The sequence below is a fragment of the Camarhynchus parvulus genome, chromosome 3 (genome assembly GCF_901933205.1).
Source record: "Camarhynchus parvulus chromosome 3, STF_HiC, whole genome shotgun sequence".
Classification (NCBI taxonomy): domain Eukaryota; kingdom Metazoa; phylum Chordata; class Aves; order Passeriformes; family Thraupidae; genus Camarhynchus; species Camarhynchus parvulus.
The window spans coordinates 20,375,901-20,398,263 of NC_044573.1; the positions used below are offsets into that span (position 1 = coordinate 20,375,901).

The 22,363-nt window shown below is 37.3% G+C and overlaps 1 protein-coding gene across 1 annotated transcript in view; it reads left to right on the forward strand.

The window, feature by feature from the left end:
- USH2A (usherin) overlaps nt 1-22,363 on the forward strand; it is a 373,050-nt gene that overhangs the window by 281,845 nt on the left and 68,842 nt on the right. The window contains exons 50-58 of the mRNA XM_030944868.1: nt 1,293-1,514; nt 6,613-6,836; nt 9,127-9,337; nt 10,170-10,367; nt 10,938-11,092; nt 12,901-13,099; nt 19,011-19,118; nt 19,666-19,849; nt 20,570-20,727. Coding sequence (XP_030800728.1) covers nt 1,293-1,514; nt 6,613-6,836; nt 9,127-9,337; nt 10,170-10,367; nt 10,938-11,092; nt 12,901-13,099; nt 19,011-19,118; nt 19,666-19,849; nt 20,570-20,727 — 1,659 coding nt within the window. The remainder of the gene's footprint in view (nt 1-1,292; nt 1,515-6,612; nt 6,837-9,126; nt 9,338-10,169; nt 10,368-10,937; nt 11,093-12,900; nt 13,100-19,010; nt 19,119-19,665; nt 19,850-20,569; nt 20,728-22,363) is intronic.

Genomic DNA, 22,363 nt, shown 5'->3' on the forward strand with positions numbered 1-22,363 from the left:
CTAAGCATACATATTTCCCAGATGTTGTTTGGCCAGCTCAATAGCTCGTGATGTGCTGAAGCATACTGGTCTGGAGGCATGAAGATTACAAATTAGGAAGGCAGAATCTCAGTTTCTGAAACACTAGTGCACAAAGAAGTGCAAACATCCATCCCAGAACTAAGATGGGAGGCAGAACAAATAATGTTACTACCACCCAGGCACCTCTTTGGCAAGGAATGTGGGGAGAAAGGAAAACACTGTTCTCCCTCATCTGTTACAATCTCAGCGCATGGTTATTTCTGACAAAAGCTGCATTGAGTTTGGAGCTCTCTGTCTTTTAATTCCCAACCTTTCATAAGACAAGAGCTTGAGATATTGCATTAAATGAGAAAGATGAGTTTTAAAAATCAAAACACATTTCTTTGATTAACATTCAGGAATCAAAATACTTTATTCAACTCTACTATCCATCTTCAATAGCAAAACAAAACCATTCCTCCTTCCAAATGACATTTGAGCCACAGAAAACACTGCAACACAGAAAAATAATATAAAAATATTAGAACACTGGATCAGCTCAATTGGATTCACTAGCTCCTTTATAACAGTATGTGCTTTGTTCATAGCCCACAGTTTATTCCAGTCCACCCCATCCCACCATTACAGTGTCAGTCTCATTGACAGTCTTATCCTACAGTCTTTTCCTGCAAAAGCTGATGATTTTGCTTAAGTTGCAGCCAAGCCCACCAATTGTGATGGTGGTATTTAATTTTTAAAGTGAGTTTAATCCTTAAATTCTCTGTGAGATGAAGTCCTGAGCGACACTCAAACATGAAAAATGCTTTAAGCATTGTGAATTGATTCATCAAGACAAGTTTGGAATGATTTTGAAGGAGACAAGAAATTTTTGTGCAAAGAATAAGTAGCCTGATGGTTCTGTTAAACACAGCAAGAGTGTGCTCTCTTTACTGTGTAGCTGCAATTGCAAAAAGTTTTTATTTGTATAATTGTCATATGCACAGACATTATTTTCATTGTTCTTCTCAGCTTTGTCTCCGTCATGCTTGTCTTTTGATATCTTACATAGTCCTGACCTGAATTAATGAATGCACATTTCTTTAATCATTATTACAAATTAATATAATACTTTTATAGCATTCTAAAACACCAAGTGATTCTGTGCTTTCACATGGAGAGTTCTGTACATGAAGCTGTGTGAATTCAGATTTGTTGCTATCTAATGAAAGGCTCTCAGGAATTTCAAGGGCTATAAATGGATAAAATCTTTAATTGTATCCTTATATTGACAGGAGAAGTATGCTGCCCTAATGAAGGGGAAAACAGAGTTTCAGTTGGAATTGGTGATTCCTGTTGCCAGGGAATGCCTTACTCCACATCGGGCAATCAAATCTGCTGTGGTGGATCCCTGCATGACAGTTTCAATCAGCAGTGCTGTGGTGGGAAGGTCGTAAGCATGGACTCGGTCTGTTGTGGTGATGAAAAGGAAGGGACTGCATACAGACCTCTCACAGGTAAGTGATAAGTCCTCAAGAAAAAAAGCTCTTCATCTTTCTAAATCTCTTGTGACACCAGCCTTTCAGAAGTGACACACTCAAGTGTGTGTGCCAATTTGTTAAAATGTTGTTGCACTTTAGTCACCTATTTTGCTACACTCCAAAATGCTGAGCTTGCAGTAACCTTCTTTGCCTTTGTCCAAAAGCTGCAGGGGTGAAGAAACCAGACAGTTCAAAAGGAGTGAATGATCTTTCCTTGTGCGAGTCAGGAAACAGGACTGGTGCCCTCAGTGAGGTTAGATTGACCACCTTGTGCCACCATGTATCCCAGTGCAGGGATTTTCCATTTGCTCTGGAAGTGTGGGGTTAGTCACCTGGAAACTGAAGATTGCAATGGTGTCTGCTTGGTAGTCTATGTCACTCTCTTGTGTCCATCCCTCACATGGGGCTAAACCTGCTGTAGTTTAAAATTAACAAAAAATTAATCCCCAGCACTGCTCACTGGCTCCTCTGGTGTATCCCATTAATTTCTTGGAAATTATAGGAAATTACTCAATCATTTAGAGGTACAATCCAAGCCCTACTTCCTTATAAAACATTTTGCGACTATCTGAGGACAGACATTGGAGGTATTACTAGAAAACCTATTCTGATATTTTCATGTGTCTTTAATTATATCCCATCAGCCTTAGGCTTTCTCAGCCTGACAAAAAGACTTCAGAAACTATTGTGGTGTGAAAACGGAGTCTGATTTCAAAATACCTAAATAATGAAGGTTTAGTACCCAGTTATGCGTGGTGTACAAAGCTGAGTGATGGTGTGTGCCAGTTTGAGCCTTTTAGTTGTACAACCAAGAATCTTAATATATAACTGAGAGTCTGGATCTGAAGGCTGAACTCCTCCTATCTCCAAAAAATAAGCTCTGTCTTCAGCTAATTTTTTGTATTCCCTGGATCCTTCAGTGGCTCTGGTAGTAGGAGCACCCTCGTTGGCTGCTGGCTTTCCGGATGAGGTAATCGGATGAGTATTGCCATGGTTTCTGTGGTTTCCATGCTATCCTTCCCTTCCACTGGTGACTCACGGTGTGAGCTGTGAGCAGCACTGCTTGCATGATTTTAGCTGCCTCTCATTGTGATCCCTAATTGTGCTTGATCTACAGCATGCATGCTCTCAATACCAGCTCTGAGCAAGGCCCTCTTGCATAGCCCCGCATTGTGCGGCTGCCACAAGACGGGGCTGGCTCATAAAACATCTCTTTATGTACTTTATTACTTAAACTCTTTTATTTGCCTGCAGGAGCCCTTTAACAAAATCACATTGAATTGACTTTCTCACACCAAATCAAATCTCTCTGGTCCCAGTTCAGTTGTCTTTGTCAATATGTATTTTATAAATGGAGTGAATTAACAGATGCTGTTGGAACAGAACTGCTGGGGTAGCGTTTATGTTTTTACTGCTCTCTCTGGGCAGATGAGTTGTGTAGGAGTGTAATACAGGTATCTTGGGATGAAAGTTATGTTCTTCATTTCAGTATATATGTATTCTTAACAGGTTTTTTTCCCTTAAATAGATATATTTAAAAAACCTTTATATCTCTCTTTTAAAAATGTGTTTAGCCTATGGCGCTCAATCATTTACACTATTTTTCCCAAGAATGGGTTGGGATGACATTTTTTTGGCCATTGAAAAAGAAAACAGTGGCTTTTTTCATTGCTCACGGGTTTTCTGTGAGGACTTTATGCTGTGGGCCAGCACACAGCTGAACAAAAATACAGGTTTGAAAGATGAATTAGCACCACAGTTGAAAAGAGATCATATTCTTTTGCATTAAGTGTAGAATAGATTGTGGTTTCTTATCATATCATATAGATCATGCTCAATTGGTTTTTGCTTAATTTCTTGGAGTAATTCAGCCTTGCTAAATACATCACGAAAATGCACAAGCCAGGCATAAAAATCTACCTGCTTCCTATCCTAATGATTGTAATTATTCTAATGGAAAAAATGCTCTTACACAAAAACATAATTTACTTATCATTGGCAAGGGGATAAGTAGAATTTTGCAAGAATATGGTAATTGGAAGGCTGATCTCATTGTCTGGAAGGAGAAGAGGTAACGGGGGTGGTTTTATGCAAAAGCTGAATTGCTTCTGAAGCACTGTTTTGCACTTGGCAATGAATGCCACAGCTAAAAAGCTAGTGACAATTTAAAGCTTTTGTTTGAGAGCTTTAAGTCCTTGCAAAAAACACATAAGAGAAAAACTTGTTCACTAAAAGTGCAAGCCCTGTACACAATCTCATTTTGTTGCATGTCCAGTTCAAAATCAGTGTCTTTTTGCTGAATCTAGATCCTGGTTTGCGCTGAATGTTGGTTTAAGAGCTTGAATCATAGAACTTTTTCACATGCCATTACATACCTTTTTCAGAGAGTCTACCTTGCAAAAAGAGATTTTTCATCCATCCCACTTTACTTTTTTTCTCCTTATTTATTAATTTCTCTTTTCTTAGGTTTTCTTTTCAGCCCCTCATTGGCCTTATTTAGTGGGGTGACCATAGAGACATCTACTGGCAAAGGCTGGCATTGGTGAGCAGGCACATCCTGAGCCCCACTGCTGCAGTGTGATTATCCAAAGTTCTCTATTTCTGGCTATAAAGGATAATGTCAGCTAAAACCACTCTTGGATTTTCTCTCTCACTGTCTTTTTTTTTTTTTTTTTTTCCTTTTAATGCCACTGTACTGACATCCCAGACTCATGAAAGATGATGCTTTGTACTGTTGTGGCTCCTGATCTGTAATAGTTGCAATACCCGCATGTAAGCCAAGGATTTTTGGAGTAGTTTGCAATGTACACTGGCTCTGTATTTTGTTGATTCTCTATTCTGGCTCCAAAGGCTAAGCCTTTTAATACTCATTTTTCCCTTTTTGAAAGCATTGGGTTTGCAGATTTACTAAATTAGTAATTCATCACTCAGCTAGGTTTATAAATTTTTTTCAGTTTCTGGGGATAAACATGAAATAGTTGTTGACAGAAATCAGTGTTAACAGGAAGTGTCTTTTCCAGCCCATGGATTTTCTTTTTGCTATAATGCATTACGTGTCTATGAAACAAATATATAAAATATGACACACACATTTCAGCTGAGTTACAAACAAATAGTTTACATTTTGATGTTTTACTGAATTCAGCAAGGGTTTATAGGAATTTCTGGATCCTTAGGCAATTGAATAAAGCAATTTTTAGAAGGCAAATCAATCCATCAATATTACATGGTCCTATTTTGTTTTTCTTGGAGCATATTTAAAATTGTACATTTGAGGTGTCAAGGTTCAGGAGTCAAGTGCTACATGTGATAAATTAAGGAAAGGTCAGAGGCTATGCAATGCAGTTTCAGAAGATTGTCTACCTCTGCCTTTGCAGCTCATTCATGCTGAAGTGATGCACTCTGGGAATTACTACCAAACTCTGCTCTGCAACATCTGCTCTCCCTAAGTGAGTTAGTGCACGTCAGACATCTTTATGTCAGAATATTGCAGTGATGGATGCAGTCTTCAGAAAATGCTGCATAAAAATCTGGTGTGCCGTTCTGGCCATTAAGTGAAATTACTATTTAAATTAATGGCGCTGTCACAGTTTATCTGTGCAAAGAATGAACGCTGATTAGGGTATTAAGTAATTAGCAATTTATCACACTGGAACAAGGTTGATAATAATTAAAGAAGTAATGGTTTACCAAAGAAACTAGAAAGGGAGTCACTTCTTGTTATGTGAGTGAAATCTTGGCTGAAAAATTTAATTCAGTTAAACAAAGATGAGGTTCACAGTGAAAGAATACAGCTTTGTTTGTTTCAATAGAAAAACAGTTCATTATCAAAATTTTAGTTTGCCTGTCAGAAGTCCCATGGGGCTGTCTGAGTTGCTTATTAGTATTGAATTGAGTCATTTTCTGCATTAATTCTCTCTTTAAAATTGGTAGAATCCTAGGACAATTTGGAAAAAGGGTGTGAATAAGAGGAAATATTTTACTTCTTGAAGAGCTGATCACAGTTTGATTGCTGTGAATAGAGCCAGCCCTGAAAAAAAGTAAAGTATGTAAGTAGCATCACCATTTTTAGCCATTCCAGTGACTGGAATGAAATGTTCTGAATGCTTTAGCAGGATCACACCTTTAAAGATTAATTTTCATTATGTATGACTTCTAAGAGAGATTTGCTGCAATAAATAGCAGTGAAAAAGTGGCCACTCTTGCACGTGTTTTAAATGCCAACGTATGACAGAAATGACGTCAAACACAAACTATGTTGTAGATGTAAGAGTATATCACAGCCCTGTTTTTTGTGTGATATCTTTCTAGTTCAATTAGTAATAACATTTAAGTTCAATTAGTGATAACATTTATTTCATTGCCAGTTATAGAGGAGTTTGTAGTATTTGGTTCTGAGTTAAAACTTACCTCTTTCTTTAGATGGCGTTGGGTTCAACACTGGTATTTCATGTAAATACATGGAAAATTGCAGTGGTTATGATGAGCTTTACTTTTAAAAATGAAATTATTAAAACCAGAAAAAAAATAGTGGAATTAAGTTTGGCAGCTTATCAATTCCATTGTAGAAATGCAAATTATATATAGATATCAACTTCTTGAGTGATAATTCTCTGTATAAGATGACTGAAGCTTCACTGTGGGTATTTTCCAAGTGACCCATTCCATTCTAGGTACCTAACATGAACCCCTACTTTAAAATATAAAATATTTACATTCTACAGGAAATTTTCATCAACAATCCATCTCCAGCCTGCTGTGGGCAGTACATTGGTGTGGTATTCCATAGCAAAGTTCTTTACAAAGTTCAAGAGTGGTGAGCGTTGATTGTAGGGCACCCTGTTTATTTCTCTAATTCTTGATTGTTTTCAGCAGGTCTGGAAGTCAGGATGCTTACTTCAGTCACCTCGCATTTTAATTTAATCTCACTTTAGCTAAATCTGCATAATTCCAGCTGCTGGTGGGTTTATGCCAAGATATATTGCATTGTGAGCTTTCACCTTTCTTATCTATCTATTTACTTAAATTTCATATTCAGCTTTTTTTTGTTTGTTTGTTTGTTTGTTCATTTCAGGGATGTTCTGTTGTGGGCAAGAGTACGTGAATAAGTCAGATACCATATGCTGCTCAGGTTCCAGTGGTGAGTCCCTAGCACATGTTAGAAAGAATGACCAAGTGCCAGTAAAATGCTGTGAGACTGAACTTATTCCAAAGAGCGAAGAATGCTGTAATGGAGTTGGATATAATCCTTTGAAATATGTTTGCTCTGACAAGATTTCAGCTGGAATGATGATGAAGGTAATTGATAGAAAATCTCTTGGTAGCTCTGATTTGATGATGGAAAGAGAAATACACTGTTCATAACTATTTTTCTAAAATAGGAATATAAAAACTCTTGTGTGCATTATTCATTTTCACATTACATCCATATTAATACCGAATGAGTTTGCCATGATTGATGTTATTGCAATGAATTCTAAAGGAATTAATAATGATTAGCTGCCTCTGTGAAGTGTTGCCCAGCACTTCAGATTAGTACAGTGGCTAAAAGTTGGCATACTAACAAGACTGACATGTATAGCCAGTTTCCATTCTGTGACCGCTCTTTCTGATGATGTTCATTAAGTGGAAATTAAAAATTGGATGGCCAGTTCTGAAGTATAAAAATGCTATAACATTTCAATTTGGGCAGGCAGTAGGACATGATTCCCCAAGCCCCTAAAAAAAATCCACAAAAAAACCCAAAAATAAAAATAAAGCAATTGACATTTTCTTGATGGACTTAATCCTGATCCTACAGAAAAACAGTGGCCATTTTGGCATAAATTTCAGCAGTACTAGGATAGGTCCTTTCCTACCTTAGGAATTATATCGTTTATTCTCATTCTATTTTAATGTCACAGTAAACTAAACACCATAAAGGCTAATTTGGTCTTTTCCAAGAGCACCCTGTGACTGTAGGCATCAGCATGAGACAATTTTGCCTGCAACTTCAAGTTGAATTCAACAGAAATCTTCAAGAATTAGCAACTTGGTGTTATGCATATGCTGTAAAAATGTTCTCAATTGTTATTATATGTGTATATATATATATGTATAATATTTTTATAAAATTATATTTATGATAAGAGAGAGAGAAAGTGGAGGAGAAAAAAGAACATTGGATATTGTGAATTCTACAATAGGGAAATCAGAAAGATACTGTGGAATTTACCAAACGTATAACAAAAGTAAAACAGACCCCATCCTGCCATATCCGGGTATTCCTATGTCCTTGTTGTTCCTCTGCTAAGTTAATACAGAAATATTTCTTACATCTTTGCCTTTTCATGTCAAGGTTTTCATGTAATTTCATTTTGGGACTGAATCATTTTCTCCTAGAGAAAATCCAGGCATTGTGATGAGTCAGCTGCAGTTCCTCAATGCATTGTATTAGTAGCTCATGCAAGGGAAAAAATGGCTGAGAACAGGTTAATGAATTCGGGTAGATAACACACCAGATCCCTGCCTTAGGTGTAAAGTATAAACAAAGGAAGTGCTTTGTATTTCACTTACCCACAGTAGAAAAGAGATAGCAGTGCTGGCTCTCTGAGATGTATAGATTTACTAACAGCAAAAGGGCTGATAGCCTGACACATTCTGCAGCTACTTTACATGGGAATGCAATCCATCTATATCCTGCATCCTCTATGGATGTCTATCACAACGTAATTTTTTGTGGAAGTGCCAAATTTGGGAAGTTAAATTAGCTGGAGTTTCTAATCAGCTAAGACACTAATTTCAATAGGTGAATTAAGGAAGCATTAGGTATAATCTGCTTGGTTTTCCTTCTGAAGTTTATGACCTAATGGGCAAAAATATTTGTTGCAAATTTGGCAGTACATTTCTTTCTGCAGCAACCTATATTTCATGAGAATTATTGCTCTCTAGCTTATGGTTTGGCAAAAATATTATTTCATGAATTTTAATGGAAAGTTGTGGATGCTCAGTGTATATTTCTGTGAATTGTACTTTATGGGTTAAATCTTATATCTTTATGTTTGCAGAGGTCTTTTATTGCAGCAAAGCTTGTGTTTAGTAGTGATGTGGCAGAAGACGTGATTTATATAGCCCATGGATAGAGTTTTCAGCCTCAAAAGCTGCCAAGGACTTGCACAGAGCCCTCTTGTGTACTTGGCAAGCTGTGTGAGGGGCTGGGAATTTGCTACTGATTTGCCACAGGATATCGGCTTTTACAGGAACAGAATGTTCAAATTCTTGGATAAAATCCTGTTGTCATTGAGTCTAGACTCTTCTATTTTCAACAAATCCAGCCATTTGTGCTTCCAGTAATTAAAATTTGTGATGCTTTCATCCAGGGACCCTAAAAAATATCTGTTTCTTTTAGAAAGGATTATAGAAACATCAGTGATCAAAGACAGTAGACAGGCCAAAGGCTGAAAGGGTCTCACATATGCTAGAAATATCAATCTAATCAAGGTAGTGGCATGGTTTTTGTGTTGTATAAAGATAGAGAAAGACTAATGGAAGCATTTATAGAGAAAGGAAAATGTGGGAAATATATTTATTTTTCGTATGTGTTCCTTAGGTAAAAGAAGAATGCAAGGCAAATGTCCTTTGCCCTTTATCTATGGAGGAAACAGCACATTGTGGAAAGTGTGACTTTGATCCTAAGGAGAGTATCTGTGCGTGGATAAAAGGTTCACAGAGTGCTGCAGAAACAGAGGTAGAGGCAGGTGTGTGTCCAGCAGAAGAGGAGACTGTCTACACAGGAGGTCCAACACAGTATTCATTTACAGGTAAGGAAAAGTGGCAGACCAGACTGGTGATTTGTTAGTATAAATAGTTTGCTCTGGAGAAAAAGATGACCTGAATGCCATCAGATAGCCCAATTAAACGTGAGGCAATGTGAAGAATGACATGGATCTTCTGGAGTGAATCCAGAGGAGGCCATGAAGATGCTCAGAGGCTGGAGCACCTCTGCTGTGCAGACAGGCTGAGACAGCTGGCATTGTTCAGCCTGGAGAAGAGAAGGTTTCAGGGGGACCGTAGAGCACCTTCCTGTACCTAAGGGAGGGTCTGCAAGACAGTCAGGGAGGGACTTTTTACAAGGGCAGGTAGTGATAGGACAAAGGGAATGGCTTTCAGTTAAAAGAGGGCAGGTTTAGATGATGTATTAGGAAGAGATTCTTTACTGTGAGGGTGATGAGGCACTGGAACTGGTTGCTCAGAGATGTTGTGGTTGCCCCATCTCTGGAATTGCTCAAGGCCAGGCTGGATGGGTTTTGAGCAAACTGATCTAGTGGGAGATGTCTCTGCTCATGGCAGAGGGGGTGGAACAAGATGATCTTTAATGTAGCTTCCAGCCAAGGCCATTCTATAATTCTATGAAGTGTAGTGAAGCAGAATTCTTTTAAGAAGTAATCTGTGAATCGGGGCAGAGACTTCAGGGATATGCAATGAGTGAGATTCAGTGAGTACCTAACATGTAAACCTGCTTTCAAAAAAGTTGATAAAATAATGGCCCTGTCTGAAGAATACCATCTATTTCTATCTGTAAACCCAGGAAAAAAAAGTTATTTTGTATTTTGATAAGACTGAGATGATCCAAATGTAATTTTCTTTTCCTAGATGTGAACCTCGAACCTTTTGTCACATATGAGTACAGGGTGGCTGCTTGGAATAGCTATGGAAGAGGTTTCAGTGAAGTTAGCAGAGCTGTCACTAAGCAAGATGTGCCACAGGGTGTAAGTCCTCCAAAATGGGCCAAAGTAGATAATCGGGAAGACATGATACTGCTCAACTGGGAGGAACCACTTCAACCAAATGGTATTGATACATTTTTATAAGTGTTTTTCTGTCATTCCAATGACAGTGTTCCTAAATCAGAAAACGTATCTTAATCAACCTGTGTCACTGAAGTACATATATTCCTAAACTATTCCTAACCTAAAGGAAGGTTTTGTTGTAGGTTGCTATAATTTTCATTGCAAGTAAGAGGAGAGTCTTCTTCACAGAAAACAATTTATTATGTCTTTGCAAAGTGCCAATATAAGTGCGCAAATATGATCAGAAAATGACAATCATCTTAAAAATATTTGGGGATTCGGGGGTAGTGCTGGTAGTGCTTACATTTATTTCAGGAAATCTTGCTTATTATTTTCAAACTGTGAGGAATCTTGGTAATGCTCTCACTAAAAACTGGGATCTACTCAGATGCTGAGGCAGATGCTGAGGAAAGTAGCTGGTAATTGACATTCAGCATTTAATCAGAATTATTATCTGCTGTTCTGGCCATGTAGATATTTCATTGAATGTTTTCTGTATGCAGAGTAGATTATTATCCCATGACACAGGATCCCTCAGCTAACAAAAGGGAAAACTTTCTTTCTGCAATAGGTCTTATTATTCACTACATCATCCTCCGAAACGGAATCGAGCATTTTAGAGGAACAGAAATGAGCTTCACAGACACCAGTGGTGTCCAGCCATACCAAGAGTATTCCTACCAGCTGCGGGCCTGCACCGTGGCTGGTTGCACAGACAGCAGCAAGGTTAGTGAAGTGGGCTTCATGGAAAATGGTGCCAGGATTTTATCAGCCAGTGTGGCAACACTGAAATGCTTTCGGAAAGGTGTATTTTGAAGACATGCTGATTATTGAGTAAGTGAAAAAAACATCAATAAACTGATTTGGATTCAGCTACTGACAAGTGAATATTTGCAACCCCAGGTTGATACAAGCAAACAGAAGAAGAAAGCAGTGTCTCAGTCTTGGCAAAGCTGAAATTGCACTGTAGGAACTGGTGTTTGTTACAGAGAAAGCTGTACATGGCAGAATAGAGTAAAGAATATTAAAATGTGCCTTCTCTAAACCTGGAAATTAAATTTTTGCTTCTCACTAGGAGGTCTATAGCCTCTTCTTCCTTGGTATTTCTTAGATATTTACTTTAGTTATAGTCTAGCAATTTTTTCAACAAACTTCTTACTCTTCCACTCCAGTGGAAAAGCCTCCTTTCTATATTACTCTTCGCTGGCTTTCTATATCTGCACCTGCTTCAGGCTTTATTGTCCCTTTGTGTGCAACCTGACTCAGCTTCAGTTTTAAGCAAACAGGGTCTATTACCTCCCTTTCTGAGTTTCATTTCCTTGTGTATCACTTTGAATCACCAACATTACTTTTTAACCAGCTCTGGTTTTTATTCTGCAAAGTACCTCCTTTATTTATTATTTGCAAAAACGATTTCTTAAGCGACCTTTTTTCCACAATATTATTCTTGCCTCTTTGAAAATGAATTTCTAGGACTACAAGGGTAAGGTCTGTGGGGCAGAGGTGGGGAGTAATGACTATGTTTTGTAATTATTATATCTGTGAGATTGATTTTTTTTTAATTTGCCGGTGTTTAAATATTTTTTCTTATTCATGCAAATCTCAGCCAGAATTCTAAAATAAAAGACACTGATGTAGAGGGATGAAGATAGGTGGATAGTCCTCTGTCTGCACACAGAGCTGTGGTCTGGAAACTGTAGGCACAGTTGCTGCAACCACTGACCTGATAATAAATCCTACTTGTTTCACTTGCCTGTAATTAAGGAGTTTACTGTTGCAAACACTGAAGTCTGCAAGTGGGGACTGATTCCACCAAATGCACTGACAATGTATTATAGAGGGCACATTTTATATTTACAGCATAATATAAATACTTTATGGTGGTAATAACAGAAAAAGAAAAGTGATTTTCAAAGAGAAAACGGTCTGACTCACTTATTAAACCAATGTAATTTGGAAATGCCTATGCCTCTTCTGTAGCTGATGGTGGAGATGTGTCAATAGAAAATTACCTTTCTTTTTCCTTTTTTTTTTTTTTTTTTTGTAGAAAGAACTTAACAAGTGCAAACTTATCCTATCTTTCAAAATCTTTAGATTCCTTATGGAAGTATGGAGTTGCAGATAGCTAAAATAGAGTTCAGATTGCATGGGATATATGGAGGCTTAGCCCCATGTTTACTGGTGCTTAAAATATATGAAATCAGGCAGTTAAAATGCAGAGACACTGACAAACCATATGGAAGAGAGTTATCAAGAGTTTTCAAGCAATACAGTTTTTGTTGTTTCACCCTGTGCCATACACTGCAGCTAAAACGTGGTGAACCTGTTGTGATAAATTGGAGACACAGACTTATGTAATGTATTCAAGGTCAGATTTCATTGTGAAAAAGGAGGAAAAAAGTAACTACTTCTCCAGCCCCTTGGTAATGATATGCCAGCCCAAACAACATTTTAAAACAAAAGTGACATTCTCATTGATCATGGTATCTCGTGTACTATTACATTAAATTGCTGTTTAATTCATATGTCTTCAGGTAGTTGCAGTCACTGTCCAAGGAGTCCCCGAGAGTGTTCAGCCACCAGAAGTCAGTGCTCTGAACTCCACAGCATTGCATTTAACCTGGGGTGCACCCAAGAAACCAAATGGGATCATCAGAGAGTACCAGATCAGTCAGCTGGGGAGAGGACTTATATACATTGATGCTGCAGGCAGAATGCAGCACACAGTGTCAGGTAAGGAGGCAAAGCTCTTTGGCAGGCTAATGTCCTGTCCTTAAGATATAAGACAGTATTAATATATTAAAAATGCCACTTGTCAGTGAGTTTGAAATCCCCAGCACTGCACACAGTTTGGAATGCTTTATCATGACTTTACATATCTTAAATTTATTTTTTTCCAATCTCTTTCATTTCTAGCTGCTGTTTGTTAAAATATTAATAGATTTAATTTCAAAATTTTAAAATAAATCTATCCAGCACAACTGAAGATGCATGCTTTGTAGTGTGCTCAAGGACTTAGGTATTCTGTGTGGGCCAGCCATTCCTTCATGCAGATTTACCTCTCTCTTTTAACATCACTGGTGTGCAGTAATGCTGTTGTGAATGTGTAGCAGTGTGGGATTGAGAAGGATCCAGTACTTTTTGTATGAGATAATAAAAAGGAAAGGAAGACAGAACAGGAAAGATCCCAAATTCTGTTTATAATATTGTGTATTGCTTATAGCCTTTTTCTTGATGAAAGAAGCTTTATTCCAGAGATTCTGGGGAAAAAGTTTGGCTCAGACCTCAAATGTATTATTTTTACATATTCAGTTTTTACTTATTTTTGAATGTTACACTGAGCCAAAATTCCTCTTAGAAATGCTTCAGTTGAACAGAGCAGGAAAATAAGCATTATGGGATATATTTTTTTTCATTCTTTGACCTCAGGTTGCTCATTAAATTTTTATATCTCACAAATGCATTCATTTTTCCCTAGGTTTTTTGCCCCACAAGTAGGAAATTTCAAGATTCCAATGTTGTACACACCACATGACAGCCAACCAAAGAGCAGAATTTGACTTAGAGCACATAAATCCTCTGGAGCATAGATGACACTCTCAAATAGCCCTCAAAGCATGAGTCCTGAGTCAGGGTGGATCCTTTAGTGCTTTAAAAAAGTTTGTCTCTGCTGTGCTCACTCACAGAAGAACAAGATTGCTGTTCCTCTTTGACAATATCATGCTCAAGTGTGAAATTCATCAATGGTGTATTACTCCTATCTCCATATTCAGTGCTTCTGGACATGAGATATTAGCCAGAGTTGGTGGTACATGTTTTAGAATTGCTGTGGTAAGTTTACACTGCGAAGAAGGAACATTCCAACAAGGACTGATTTATCGAGCCCATTGAAAAATATTTCTCATGCTCCTCCAAGGCAGTTATATCTCCATTTTAATGCCAACAATACTTAGCAGTTGGAAGTGAGAGGAAATGAAATTAATTCCTGAGAAACAAGGATCTTTTTTTCTTTTGTGTGCCTGTTCTGTTAAGCCACTGTCCAGTGCGGCCATGCTAAACCAGGAATGAAATAAGTGATCATTCCTCCCGACAGTCATAATCAAATCTTTCGCTGTTTTCTGCAGGAGCTTCCTTGGGTAATAATGTGAATTCATGAGAGTGATTTAGCAGTGTGGGTAATTATTGCTCTCTAAATTAAAAGAATACGATAAAAGAATCAAATTCACTTCATACATAATCTCAAATGTTTGAACTGTTTGTCTTATTCCCTGTGGATGTATGTTTCGATTTTCCCATTATCCTTGTTTTCTTCTTTTTCTTTTTTTTTTCCTCTCCAAAACTGCCTGCTTTTCCCTGAGCAACAGTTGAACATTAATGAAGCTGTAGCATTAGTATTTGTGGAGACTTTGAATCTCGGGTCTCACAAATGGCAGACATGAAGGCGAGCACCTTGCCACGGCACCATTGTCTTGCTGCTTATTTTTAATTACATCAAAGCTTTGGAAACATGATCCCACAAATGCTTTGTGGGAATAGTGGTGAATGTGCTCATCATGTGAAATCCATAAATTGCTTATAATCCTCTCAAGATGTTAAAAAAAGCATTAAGTAATTGAAGACAGGAAGTCCTCAGTTAATTATTTAGAGGTGTTATCAATGCTTTAAGCAAACTGAAGCATTTTCTGCTATCTCACTGAGTTGAATGCCACTGGGACCTAGGGGCAGCAGCCATCATCTTCTCATATTCTCTAATGCAAACAGCACATGGCAGCTTGTCAATAAAAGACCTTTTTATATCATTTATTACTGAACACTTCCAGTACCCTGTACAGAACAATTTGGATGACAGTTATGGCATTGTTTCACTTTGTGTTACTACTACTTTACAAATGGGCCTGCTAATGCTTTGCAGTGGGGCCAGGCAGAGGGTAAGACTGAGGAAAATAATTAGGGGAATTGTAAAAGAAAGCCAAGAGTGCCCTCTTCAGCAGCAGGTGGGTTTATAGAGAAGGTTCTTCTCAACTCCCCCCTTTTAATCCACCAAAGTTAATATCCCAAGTAGGAGGTTTTATCAACAATTTGTAGGATCAATAATTTTTAGGTCAAAACCAAGGAAGATAATGAATATTTATTTTAGTACAAGAAACAATAATATGAATACTTTATGACTGAATCGTTTGAAATTCTTTCATCTGAACATATTCTCCATTTCAGGGCAATGAAATCTGAAGAGATACCAAAGTGTTGTCACTGGTCAGGTCTATCTCCATATGCAGCACTGAATCATTAATAATATTTATCTGAAGGAAGCTCTTGGGGGTGAAGGGGTTGTGGGAGGCTGTGGTCAGCAATCTGACATCCTCCTGAGTAAAATTCCCACGGCAGGGCCCAGGAGCGTTATCCTGGGAGCTAATTACTGACCTTGCTGGAGCCATACCCACAAATGGAGACAAACAGTATCAGAAGGAATTGATTTAGCTAATAGAACAATGCATTCTTTAAAAAACCCCACTGTTCCACAGCCTTTTGGCAAATGCAAATGCTGCAACAATATGATAGACTTCTTAAATTGATAAAAAAAAATTAAAAATTTCCCACAATAATAAACAAAAAAGGAGAGAAGAAAGATCCTCTAGGGAACAATCAGTAGAGACATTAGAAAAGCAAAATGCTGCTTATATTTCAATATTATTTTACTAGTTGTTTTTATTATCAATCACATACATAGATTTGCACAGAGCTTTCCAAAGCATAAGACAAGGCATCTAATGCAAGGCTTTAATAATCTAGATAAAAATCTGCTGTGACTGCTCCATATATGGCTAGAATTAAAGGTATCAGAATTTCACCAATAAATTTAGTGAAAGCATGTGCTCTTTTTTTAATGCTCATTTTTCTCTTTTAAGTGTAGTTGTAAATGAGTATTGCTTTATTATGCATGTTTCCTTTAAAAGTGAACATGACTCCCTTTAGGGGAATTCAAGTAATTTGTTGCCACAGTAATCTTTTCTATCCTGAAATGTTAAATACTTGGCTTTCCTCCATGCCTCTGCCTCTCTCCAGTCTGCAACTGTCATTTTCTCCCTCCTTACTTTTATACACAGTGTTCAGATGATTTTTCTTCTCTTCCAGTTCATGATTAAGTTACAGCAAGGGCTGTCCCTCTGAGTCATCTCTTTATTTTCTCTCCTTCACATCTTGTTCAATTTGTTAAGCAGCCTGCATGTCTTCCATTCAGTATTTTACCTTCCTATGTAATTGCTGCTTCTTCTTTCACTCTATTTGTTTGTAATACATTTTAATTAAAATATCTCGGTACTGGATGTAAGCAAGGATTTGTTTACAAACAAAGGTCTTGCAGAGGCTTTTTTGTTGCCACAGAGTTGCATTGTTCTTCAAATCATTCCATTTAGGTGCAGGAGCTACATCAAAAGTACGCTGTTAAGACCACAAAGCCCAATCCTTAAAAATTGACCTGTATAATATCTATGAATTGACCTGTATAATCCTAATTCAGCCTCTTCCACACAACAATCTACATTACACAGCAGTACAGTCATTTGTTCATAGGGTTACTGCCTCGTTCAGTCCACAATCGGTGCCTCTTCTAGGGAAGAATAAAATGGAGCTCCTTTATGGAGAACTGCTGCCTCAGCTTTAGCTGTGTTTAGTGGATTAATTCCTTCTGGGAGTCTCAGTGTGGATGGGCCTAATTCTGCTTCTGCCCAGAGCTCCATTCCCTTTCAAGAGACAGGAACATGGAGCACAGGGAGGGAGGCAGTTGGGACAGTGCCAGCCCAGAGGGACCAAGCATGGATTGCTGTGAGGCTGGGGGCATGGACTGCCAAGGAGAGTGGCCTGACATCCAGGGCTTTCATATTTGTTCAGGCTGTGGTACTGAGGTGGGCACATCTCAGTCTTTCACAGTTTGTCACAACCACCTCTTCTCATTTTCATTACCTTGCCTGAATTTCCTGAGCTCTCACAGCTGCAGCTGAAGGCACCAGTTGTGCTTGGATAGATAAAGTTTTGCTTAACACCAGGTAGTCTGACAGCCATGTCCCAGGAATCCCAAATGGCTTCCTGGCAGCTCCAAGGAGATTTTTGGTTCTCTCAGTCTCTTTGAGTCGGTATCCTGATTCTGAGAGAGAAATTGTTCTCTTTTATTTTCTTGAGTTTATGTGGATTTTTTATGGAGTTGGTTGGGGGGGGGGCTTTTGTTTTGGTACTGTTTTAAGACATTTGGAATGCTCAGCAAGTTGGTGTTAATAAAGCATCTGTATGCTCTAGGGGTGGACGCTGCAAGAAAAGTCTCAAATTACAATTAATCAGGCTGTAGACCACTGTGTTGGAGGCACTTTTAGAAAAGACTGTTCCACAAAGCCTGTGAAACAAAGAGGATCAATTTGTATTGTACAATGTCCTGGCAATGGGATTTCCTGGTTTTTGAGTGTTCAGTTTTGCAATTTTAATATTTTCAAAGAGATTTTGTGTATAATTTGCTTCTTGTTGTACTTTTTGTATCCTTTACATTCAGGAACAGGAATCTTTATTTAATGTATTGTGAGGTGTTAACAAGGGGGTCCTTGAAAACATAAGAAAGGGGTTTTCAGTGTTTGTGCCTGGTGATATCTTAAAGATCAGTTTTGAGAAATATCTGAAATAATAGTTTAGCAACGGTGCTGTGTTGTGGGGTGGAGGGTGCTGTGTGAGGAAGGCTGATCAGCAGTTCAAGCTGAGCTCTCAGGTGATCTCACAGTGGTCTGCATCTTTAACAATTTAACTATAAGAAGCCTTTAATGGGTACACAGAATTGGCTATTCTAAAAGCTCATTTTATGAGGATCGCTAAAGTCAAATTCTTAAGCCACAGGCAACTTGATGTGAAATCTGAAGTCATCGACACACGGCACAAGGATGTTTGAAAATTTCCAAGAAAAAGGCAAAGCAATATATTCTCATCTCATTCAAAGATGTACAGCATAGAAGGTTTGAGCTGAAAAAAAAGTTTTTAAAAAATTACAAATAACTAAAATTAATATTTTGTAATGAAGGCTTGGTTGTCAGTTCAGCTTCTAGCTGCTTTGTAGCATTTATTGTAAAGTCTTGTATCAAATGGGGAAAAATAGAGGGAAAATAAAAACTAGAAATTGGGAAGGTCGCAGGAGTATCCTTGGACTTATTTGCAATGTAGTAGAAGGTTTCATGTACAAGTGAGTATTTTGTTATGTTATTATTGCAAATGTATTAGTAATACATTTTCAAAACATTAAAGGCTATTCAGGTTTTCAAGTCAAAAACGCTAAACAATTGCACTTTCAGGTATTTTCTGCATTGCCAGTGTCATCTAAGTTTTTTGATTTAAAGCTGATTCAGGTATATGAGGGATATCCGTAGATCTATTGCGGCATAGACAGACATTCAGTCTGAATTGTTTCGTTTGGTTTTTTAAATCAGTAGAGGACATATGTCTAAATTAGTGGGAATTCACTATTTCAGTATTGTTCAGGTGTAATATAAGAATAGCTCATACTTTGTTTGCCAAATATGCTATAAGTTAAGTCCAGTAACTTTCTATGCAGAGATATAATTCTTGGAATGATTGATGTCAACATCTCAGCCTAAACTCTGTTTGCTTTTTTCAGGTCTGCAGCCATACACTAATTACAGCTTTGTGCTTATTGCATGCACATCTGCTGGGTGTGCTTCCAGCCAACCACTTTCAGGTCAAACTTTACAAGCTGCTCCTCATGGTAAGGGAGAAAGTCATTCTTACAGAACTGCAAAGAGATGGTCATACGGGCTTGTATTTTCTGACGGATTAACAAGGTGCACAACTCCACTGTCATCCATCAAGCTATCATGTAGATATTTACACAAGAGTATCTGTCTCTTGGAGTTTTTATATCTTACCACATTCTCTTTACTGCCTAGCACTGCATTTCTACTTTTTTTTGGGAAAATTTCCCCAAATTCATCTATAAGTTCATTAGCTTCATTAACAAAGTTAGAATTGGAAGATGAATTTTTTTTAAAGCACAAATGAATATGCAGAGACTGCTGGGCATATAAAGGCAGCAGCCTTTGGCCTTGTTCTCCATTAATCTTTACCTTGTCTACTTGGTTGCATTTGTTATAGGATAAATACAGAAAGTGTGTTAAATTTTGTCATTCTCCCTGGCAGTGCTTTATGCTTTCATTACATTGCTGAAAACAGCAGCATGAGTATGGGAAAAGAAAAAGAAAAGACCTTTGAGTTTCTGTCATAAAATTAAAATAGTGTCATTTTGATTTTAATAGGGGTATGGCCAAAACCTCATCATATCACAGTCAGCTCAACAGAAGTGGAAATGTACTGGAGTGAACCAGAGGAACCCAATGGACTTATTACTCATTATCGATTATTCCGTGATGGAGAACAGATTTTCCTGGGTGGCAGTACAGACCTGAATTTCACAGATGTTAACCTGCAGCCTAACAGTAGGTAAGGCATGTTAACGAGCTCTGGTAACAGGTGAAAGACCTTGAAAAACATAGGTGCTTGTGTTAGTGAAATGTACAAAATATAACTTATTGTGAACAAAAGAAAACTCTTAAAATATTACTTTATTACTCAAAATTTATGGAATACTTTTACTAGTCTTTCAAATGTTAGAAAGACATTAATCAAAGGACTTTTATTTTTGTTTTGTTTTTGAGAATAGGTCATTCTGATTCAAAGAAGCAAAGCTTTTTTTATTTTTTTTATTGGATGGTTTGTTAGTAGCTCAATTATAGGTATTTTTCCATCATGGAATATACTCTGAAAAATGCCAGGCTTTATATGACAAACAGCACTGCATATGGTATATGATGTTCCAGTGCATACTGAACATGCAGGTTCAAAAATAACTGCTGATATTTTTATAGAAGTAATTCTGAAATTAGTTTTGACGCTTTTTGAGTCAATACTTCTCTTGCTTATGTAAGCTAATTTGAATTTTTATATTAGTATTTGAGTTATTATATCTTAGGTTCTATGGTAATTATTATTCTAAGTTACTTTTCTCACATTAGCAAAACTTAAATGTGAAAATCTTCACTAATGCAGTATTTGTAATACTCATTGTATTCATTTTAAATTGGTGAAAATGGAAATGTTCTGTTGCTGGTATGCCTAAAGCTTCTAACTGCAGTGTCCACTGATCTTTTTGTGTTTGTGCAGATATGTTTACCAGCTGGAAGCCAGCACTTGGGGCGGCAGCAACAGTAGTGATAAATATGTTATACAAACACCAGCAGGAACACCAGAGAAAATTCATGTCCCATATAATGTCACAGTAATTGATGCATATTCTATATTTCTAGCTTGGGATGTGCCAGGTAAAAATGTATTTCTATGTAGTACTTTGTAGCAAAATGAAAGGATTGAAAAATTAGTATATCCAGGTAGGCAGCCTGAATCATTCTGATATTTTTATTCTTTGCATTTAGTTTTAGTGATTTAAATACTCAGTATCTAAAGCTGTTGCCTCCTAGAGACATTTTATTTTAATAATATTGATCTAGATACTTGACATCAGTATTGTGAGGTTTAGCTGAGCAAAACCCTGCATGTTTTAGAGTTATGAACTATTAGTGAGTGCAAATATTAATGAAAAAACCAAAAAAAATTGAGTTTTCTCTTCTGTTCATACTAATTGGAGTTATCATCATGGAAACCTGACAACCTTTTAGGTTGTGTGACAGAGATACTAGTTAGCTTTGACCTAATTTAGTAATTTTATTTGCCCAAGCACCTAGTGTATTGTGGATATGTTCCCTTGTAGTATGGTGGATCAGCAAAGGCCCAGAAGTGTTTTTCCTCTAGTTACTCTTCTCCTGAACATGATCAGGTGGCCTCCACCTGCTATAGAGCTGGGCTAACAAGGAATAATTTAATTACAGAATATTTTTGTAAGAGAAACCATGCAATGCTTCATCAATATAGATCATAGCTTAAGTGATTGGAGCACTTTACTGATGTTATAAAAATTATGTGCTATATTTATTGTGGGACAATGAAAGCCTTGTAATGAACAATCTTTTTTTCTACTGTACTTCATTTTCAAAAAGGTGTTTTCTAGTTTGTAGATACTGGTTTTTTTTTCAGTTAAAATTTCATCAGTTTTTTTTAGAAACGTCAGATGTTTGCATATTGCAATAATAGCCATATGTGTTTTATCAATGAATTCATGGGAGTTTTAATATCTCTTGTTCCTAATTAATTAAGATGTTCTATCCTTGCTTAGCAAGGGACAATTGGCATTAAAAATAAAGTCACCTAGAAAAAGCATTTTGCCTTCAAGACTGGGATTGCAAGTATTGTGGCAGTGCTTAGCAGTGCTCACCCTACCCATTTAAGCAATGATTAATAAATCTATAATACCCTGAGCTGTCAATCTTTTAGTTTTCAGGAGCACAAAATCCATTATAGAAATGCTATAATATATGAAAAAGATTAAAATCTTAAATTAAACTTTTCCCCCTACTGCCTGAAAGGATTTAGAACCCTGCAGAAGGCAGGTGAATTCAAATGGCATATAATCTACAGTTGGTTTTATTGGAAAGTGACTCATGCTGTATTATGGTTTTGATAATAAATGTAATTTAAGGTACAAAATATTCAGCAACATTATAAATAGATTTAAAACAAAAGAATGTATTGGAATACACAGGCTGTGAAGAGTGGGGTGTTTCCCAGCAAAGCTTGTCCTTGTTCTAGACCTTTTCCAGCTGCTTAAATTCCTGTTACTCACAGTAGGTTTCAAGCCTGCAAGGAGAACCAGGCTCTGTGTAGTACATTTCAGTATGGTGCAATTAAGATTATGCATACAAAGGTCTGTCTGTTCCTGAAACCACAGAATCAGAGGGATGAGGAGGAGGTTGGACATCATGGATCTGCAGAAGTTGCCGGGTTCATGTATTCACACATCTGTAGAAATCATTCTCCTTTGATGGGAAAGGAGCATGTCCTTCT